This window comes from Nicotiana tabacum, chromosome 19, assembly GCF_000715075.1.
Source record: "Nicotiana tabacum cultivar K326 chromosome 19, ASM71507v2, whole genome shotgun sequence".
NCBI classification, from domain to species: Eukaryota; Viridiplantae; Streptophyta; class Magnoliopsida; order Solanales; family Solanaceae; genus Nicotiana; species Nicotiana tabacum.
Window position 1 is genome coordinate 17,984,931 of NC_134098.1, and position 7,856 is coordinate 17,992,786.

General features: G+C 35.7%; 1 protein-coding gene across 1 annotated transcript; it reads right to left on the minus strand.

Annotated features, from left to right (window-relative positions):
• Positions 1-371: 371 nt before the first annotated feature.
• On the minus strand, positions 372-5,416 carry LOC107760460 (beta-amyrin 28-monooxygenase). The gene is made up of 4 exons (XM_016578507.2): positions 4,794-5,416; positions 2,947-3,402; positions 2,166-2,353; positions 372-902 (listed from the first exon to the last, which is right to left on the minus strand). Exons 1-4 carry the CDS (start codon positions 5,302-5,304, stop codon positions 603-605), a joined length of 1,455 nt encoding a protein of 484 aa, XP_016433993.2. The 5' UTR covers positions 5,305-5,416; the 3' UTR covers positions 372-602.
• Between the last annotated feature and the right edge of the window lie 2,440 nt (positions 5,417-7,856).

Consider the following 7,856-nt stretch of genomic DNA (forward strand, 5'->3'; position numbering starts at 1 on the left):
AGTATTCAATTTCAAGCTAAGTAATGTTTTTCTATATATTAATACGGAATTGACAAAAGATTTTCTAAAGATAGTTGAGTTATAAACAACGAGGAAGTTAGACTAATCAATTGATTAGGTCTATTGATTTTTAAAATCAAAATCCTCGATCCACGAAGATTCGCGAAGTAATGTTATCTTGAAAAATCATATGGAGTTCACACGAATTAGATCCTATTGAGAAAATCTGTCAAATAGGCTTGGATATAGATTTCCAGAAGTTTTTGTCAATTATCACATAACACAAATACAAAAGAGATTTGAGATCCATTACTTCCAGTAGTAGCTTTTATAAAATCTACACAACATAAATGCAAAAAGGAGGTGTGTGATTCATGTGGCTCAATAAACAAAATTTAAAATTTATGAGTTACTATACCAAGCTCAAGTTAATATACAATAACAATTGGTTTCACAATAAAATAATTATAGATATTTAATAAATTCTTAATAAATATACAAAGATAGGGATAAGGCTATTGCATTCACGTGAACCAATAACTTATAAGCTAGTTCCTCCCCTATGCTTTTTATGTATCTCCATCAAAAGTAAAGGTTCAATCTCAAGGCTTGTGGTTTTGAAGGCTAATGGGAAGTCCTTCAACAGGGGTAGCCATTGGATCATATATAATTCTCTCATCAGGAACAACTAATTTCCATCTAAATTTCCTGACTATGATGTGAAGAAATACGAGCATCTCTAGCCGAGCGAACTCTTTCCCAATGCACATTCGGGGTCCTCCCCCGAATGCAATGTATGAAAATGGAGCAGGTCCAGCTCCTTCAAATCTTGATGGATCAAAGCTTGTTGCATTAGGGAAATACTCTGGATCCAGACTTGTTAAAGTAGTGTTCCAGTAGAACTGTTACAACATCATATAAGTTGTTACTGTGCTTAAATTCTATGTGCTGATGGGTGCATAAATTATTCACAATAATTCACTTTAAAACTAATAAGGTAAATTTTTGTAGTTCAGTGACACAATAATGAATTTTTTACTACACTTCATTGTATATAAGCTAAATTATTGTACACTATCAGCATAAAATAAAATTTTACCCTATCAGTTAGTCTAAAACGGTAAATACAAGTAACAATCTACGATATGTGAAATTATTAATTTGAAAAATAAGGTAGGTAACCTCTTACAATTGATTAAATTAGTCCGATATAAAGCAAATTATATTGTCTGTTATATAAATTAAATCCTAAACATCAATGGATTATCAAATAATGTGATAAAAATGATGAAGAACCTACTAGATAAACTATACTGATGATATAAGAAAAAATCTTTACACTATCTGGTTAATGGTTTGTGAATTTAGTTGGACAAGTGTAGGAATGGCAATGGGGCTGGGCAAAAGCAGGGCAGAGCAGGGCAAAGGTTAAACGGGGCGGGGTAGGGTAATGGTTAAACGGGGCAGGGCAGGACATGGCGGGTCAAAACTGAAAATTTTGAAATATTAAAGAAGGCAGGGCAGGTAGTAGGGCAAGCTTTCTGTATAATCTGGTTTAAGCTCGATGAGTAACACTAATGGAAATTTGCGTCTTTTTGTTACAAAACCAATGCGTACATCTTATTCTTATTGGGATTTTATTTTACTGACTAAGTAATGCAATGGTACCGTGAAAATTAATTTTTTTGGTTCTGAAGAAAAGAAACTGTTTCGAAAATGTCTTTAAGTAGTTTACCCATTTACTTGAGTTGAAGCATTAATATAAGGGAATTTACTCTTTAATAAACTATATAACATTGATAAAAATCACATTTTATTCAATTGATATACATAAACAACTTTCATTGACGTGTCAACTGCAATGTCTCAATAGAGTCGAAATAGTTTTTTTTAGGACAAAAAAAATAGCATATTGCAAAATGAATAACAAAACAAAGAATTAAAAAAATACATAAACGGGGGCGGGGCGGGGCATGGCATGATAGGGCGGGGCAGGGCAAGGCAAAATTTTGAAAAAATGCTAAACGGGACACGGCAGGGCGGGTTAAAATTTTAACGGGTCAAGGCTTGCCCTGCCCCGCCCTACCTTGCCCGCCCTATTTGACATCCCTAGACAAGTGTGTGCATGAAAACATTATCGAAAACAGAGTAGATGATGTTCGTACCTTCCACCCCTTAGGCATGTGATAACCTTCATAATTTATATCAACAATTGCTTCTCGATAAGCTCCTATTATAGGCTGTTTCAGTCTCATAGCTTCACAAAGTACGTTCCACGAATACTTCATTTTCTGTATATCATCCCAGTTCAAAGACTCCCCTTCTTTTTTCGCTGAAGCTATCTTAATATGCTCTGCTTTTCATAATCCCAATGATCAGCAAATAAATTAATAAATAAATTGATAAAAGGGTTAAAGATATTCCTCTACTATATATGAAATATCTTAGTTTTAACATTCATTACTCTTTAAGACTATGTATACCTTAGCAAATTGTTTCGTACTTGCCCTTATCCCCTATGTTTACGGATTCGACCTAACCTATTAACTTTTGTGCAGACTCTGTATTTCTTTTGTGGAATTCATGGAATATGTACAAATTATTATTTTATAACTCAGTAACTAAAAAGAATTAGAATCTCGAACCCATAATCTTCAAATTCTGGCTCCGCCTCTGCTTATCGTAACTAGACACCCTAACCAAAGTATAACTAAAGGTAATTTTAAACCATAGTGACCTTTTTCAAAAGTATTTTGACACATGAACCCGATCATTCTACATTGGAGCTTCGTTAAGTTGACGGATAAGTACGAGATAATTTATTGGCGGTAAAGTTATAAATGACCACAAAGTATGACAGATAATAAAATTAAGATATTTCGTATACAAAAAAACGTAAATTAAGATATTTCATATAGCTAGATAACAGCTTTCTGAAGTACTGACCTTGCAGAATGTTTTCATAAACTTGAGGGTGCTCTCCCAGTCTCTTAATGAGTAAAGTAAGAGCTACAGTTGAAGTGTCATGGCCAGCAAAGAGCAGCAACAATATGTTATTAACAATAACAAGTTCAGACATGAACTTTCCATTTTCATCTGGGAAGGAAAGCAAATGAGACAAAATATCTTGTGAAGGTGAAGCTGTCTTTTGTTCTAAGGCTTCTCTTCTTTTTCGGACTATTTGCAATAGTTCTTTTCTGATAGTAACTACAGCTCTAGTTGCTTTGTGAAAAGTTGTACCAGGTAAATTTACAGGGATTGCTATTAATCCTTTCAAGAAAATGTTGAAAAGTGTTGAAAGCTTTTCAATTTCATTGTGGTCTTCAATGCTCATGAATAGCTGACATGCCACTTTGAAAGTGTATAATTTGAGGAGATGGTACACCTTCACCTGCTCTTTACCTTCATAAATATAGAGCACAAAAAGAAAAAGATTAAATACAATAGTAATTGCTATATTGGATAGGTTGTTACAGGAGTTCTTATATTGGTAATATCGACTGATTCCCAACATTAGACCCTCCTTTAATTTGGGAATACTTGATATTACAAAAGCTATTTTTCATAAAAAATATATTCCGAATGTTTGTTTAATAGTGAAAGGAAAAAAATGACCTCTCTCACTTATGACAAAAGTTATTTTCCTTACAAGTATCTTCATTTTTTATTTTATATTATACGCTCCAATTAAAAGTTAGATAATATTATTAATCTTTAGAACTACAATAATTTAATGATATACTTTGGTTTGTTAATATTATACAAAATCTATTCTAGAAAAAAATGAAGCAATAAACCAACGACGAAACTTAGTAGTTTGAACGCTACATACTCTAAACCCAAGAATTGTTAAGCTAATTTGTTCAAAAATGCCATATTGTAGTCTTAGTTTCTAATGTGTTTCATAAGTTGAGTTTGACGGTTGGAGGATGTGGGTGTTCAAGGAATTGTTACAACAATAGTAAGAACTAAGCCTTAATCTCATGTTAGTAAACCGGCATCAGTCAGCTATAGGAATTTTTAATCTGTTCTATTCAAATCCGTCCCAATCTAATAAGTATTACATAATAGTATACTTTCTCTAATATTAACCGTTCCTACATTTTTACTACCTCTATCTGTTTTAATTTATGTGATCTGTCCTAAAAAGAATAAAATATTTTTATATTTAATAATAATTTAACTTATAAATTTTTTATTTTATCCTTAATTGTGATAATTTATATCGACATAAAATTCTATGCACTGTTTTAGATCATAAAGTTTTAAAAGTGTTTCTTTTATTCTTAAATTTCGGGTTTAGTCAAACACCATTAAATAAATTGGAACGGAAAGAATAGTATATAAATATCAAGCAAGACTAAAATATTACTCCCTCCGTTCATTTTTATTTGACAGATATACTAAAAATAAATTTTTATTTTTACTTGTCACTTTACGCATATCAAGAAAAGATAATTTTTTTCATGTTTAACCTTAATTCATTAACCAACATTTCTTGAATAAATAATAGTCAATTGTAGCTTTCCAATGCTCAATATTGGAATTCACATAGAACTCTTCATTATTCTCTTCGTTAAACACAAAAGTCCACTAAAACTATCTTTTATTCTCTTATTCTTTGTAATATTTTTTTCTTTGGAAGTTATTTGGAAATTTGGATTCAATTATTGAGTATTAATTAATAGGATTATTGTGATAAAATTATCATATCAATCATTATTTTTTAAAGACATAAAAAGTTAAAACGTGATAAGTAAAAGTGAAGAGGAAGTATGTGACTGATGTGTTACCTTCCCAATACTTGTCGACGTGGTCCAGGGCAACAACTTCCATGGTTTTGGTGTAGAGTCTCGAAAAAGCATCAGGGCTAATAAAATAAGAAAGCATCTTCCTCATGAGTTTGGCTTCTTCTCCAACACTAGTAATCAAACAAGGTCCTAACAATTTTCTAATAGTTACAGGCCACCAAACATTGACTTTCTTGTTTTCATTGCTAAACAAGAACTTATTACCCCCAGCACCCCCAATTACAACGACATTCTCCCCCATTATCGAAGTCTTGAAGATTTTAGACTTGTATTTCTCTATTCTGTCTTCTACAAATTTCTCTGGCTTGCCTTCTCGGTTTGCTCTGAGAAAATCCAGTGTTTCTCCAACAATTGGCCATCCGCTGCTTCCAGGAGGAAAATTCAGTGTCTTTTTCTTCCTTCTGAGGAAGAAACTTATAAAAATTGTGATTACTAAAAGCAATATGAAAACAGATGGTAAGTCAATTGAAGCCATGTTTGAGAATGAATGCATTTTTTATATTACCTTGTTGTCGATTATAAATAGCAGTTACTATAGTTTCTACTACTGTGTTATAGAACATTCCGTGGCGTACATAAATACACCGCTCCTGTTTGTTTTTATGACACATAGTGCTTATTCTGAACCAAAAGTTAGAGCAGATCTTTTTGCTTCTAATGTCAAGTTCTATTTAATAAAGAATCTATTGGAATATATTTATTGTATAAACATTTGTCACGGTGGGAGTTGTACGGGGCAAAATATGTTATGCTAAATAATTGCATTAAAGAGTGGCACGTGAAGCCGAAGGCAGAGGATAACTAAAATCGAAGACAACTGTTCCATTTGTTATCGGAAAGAATGACGCTCATAAAGATACAATAAATATCTGCCAGCATTTAGTACGCTGCCCGTTACAAAGAGTTTGTCATTTATGCTCACCGTTACACATTCTTCAATGACCCTTATAATTGACATTAAAGAAGGGAATGATCCTAAGACCTTGTTCCTTAGGTGCAGTTATAAATAGTGAGCTCTGTTATCATTGTAAGGGGGACGGATTTTCTGAAAAACTGACGTTATAATCTATTCAAAACTTTATACAATTTTACCTTCTTACTTTTTTGATTTTATTATTATTGTGCCCGGAAGCCATGCTCCCAGAATTACTGTTTCTGCTATTTCATCTTCATCTCAAGGCTAGGTATTGCATATTTCTTCAATTCTTGTATTATTTCAGGATCGAATTAATTCCCTTGTCTAGAAGCCACATATAAATTCAACTGTATCGTTTTACGGGTAAACAGTTTGGCATCCATCGTGGGGCCTAGACAGTCGTGTAATTAAGTTGGTCCTTGCCTCTTTTACTAACCTGTTTTGATTATTTGTTCTTAGCAAAAAATCACAGAAAATGGCAGATAATGGTGTTATCAACACACACGATCTTGAGGCCCAAGGAGACTAGCCTCACCACGAGGATTCAATCACTAACACCCGCGATGAGGGAAACAATGCTACGCCGGTCCACTGCAGGCGGTGCCCGCGACATGTTCGGGAAGCGAGTCCTGATGATGCTAAAGAGGAGCATGTTATTGAAGTGGTAAGGGTCCTGCAAGAGCAACAAGAGGTCATTCTAGGTCATCTCACACGGCAGGATAAGGTTATGACAGAAATAAAGCAGGCATTGTCGGATGCTTCCAATAACGCAAATGGACAAGGTCCAGTTTCTCCCGGTGCTCCCGCAAATCAAACAACATAGAGGGTCGACAACAACACCCCGAGGGGCGAGGTCAGCTTTGATGGGGCCGGGAGGGGGTTCCGGTCATAACAACAAGAGTGATCCCTTCAAAAACGAGCTCTTACGGTTTATGAGGGAAGGGAATGCCCGCATGGACCAAATACCGGGTGCACCACCGGTGCTGAAAGGGCCGGACTCAAAGAAGTATACTCAGTTACCGTATAAAATAAACGTGGCAACAGAATTGATCCCGAAGCGATTTAAAATGTCCGACGTGCCGAAATATGATGGAACTTCGGACCCTCAAGAGCATATCACCGCCTATACAACGGTGGAGAATGGGAATGATTTAGCTCTCCACGAGATTGAATCTGCTTTGCTGAAGAAATTCGGAGAGACTCTCACGATGGGAGCCTTGACGTGGTATTCGCTGTTACCCGAGCATTCCATAGATTCCTTTGAGATGCTCGCGTAGTCTTTTATTAAGGCTCATTCCGGGGCCAGGAAGGTGCAGGCCCAAAAGACCGACATATTTAGAATTGCACAAGGAGAGTCCGAGTTGCTACAAAAATTCGTCACCCTAGAGGATGTTTCTCTCAGATGTTCCGGATGAATGGGCGACTGAAGCATTCACCAAGGGATTGAATCCAAGAAGTTTTGATGCTTCCCAGAAATTGAAGAAAAGCTTGCTTGAGTTCCAAGCGATGACTTGGGCTGATGTTCACAACTAGTATGAGTCTAAAATAAGGACTGAGGATGATCAGATTATCTTTCCGGTGTCGGCAAAAGGTCGGGAGAAGAATAAATAAAAATCAAAAGACAATTTCGACACAAATAGACGGTCTTTGAGGGGTCGGTTTTTGCCCTACGAACGAGCCAAAGGACACGGCAGAGGTTTCCGGTCGGCAGACAGGTTCGTTACCGACAGAAGAACTGATCGAGGTCGGAACAACAGATCATTGCAGACAAAGAAACATCAGGTACACAGGATACTTCCTACCCCAGGATATCAGAATACAACTTCAATATCAGTGTAGTAGATTGGCATCGGCTATGAGGAACATTAAAGAAGCACAGTTCATGAAGCTGATGAGGTCCAATCCCAGCCAGAGGGATCCCAATTTGTGGTGCGAATATCACAGGATGAATGGCCACCGCACTGGGGATCACAGACATCTGCGTGAAGAGGTGGCGACACTACTAAAAAATGGCCATCTCAGGGAATTTTTAAGTGACCGTGATAACGCGAAGAACTCAAAAATAGGAGAAGACTGTGTCATACTATCAATATGATCTTGGGGGGAGGGGGGACGAGATCAACGGGGTT

Coding starts and splice junctions, on each gene's coding strand:
- LOC107760460 (XM_016578507.2), bottom strand. CDS start 5,304: ATGCATTCATTCTCAAACATGGCTTCAATTGACTTACCATCTGTTTTC. Junction 3,403..4,793: donor CGTCGACAAGTATTGGGAAG/GTAACACATCAG, acceptor ATATTTATGAAG/GTAAAGAGCAGGTGAAGGTG. Junction 903..2,165: donor ACATGCCTAAGGGGTGGAAG/GTACGAACATCA, acceptor ATGTTGTAACAG/TTCTACTGGAACACTACTTT.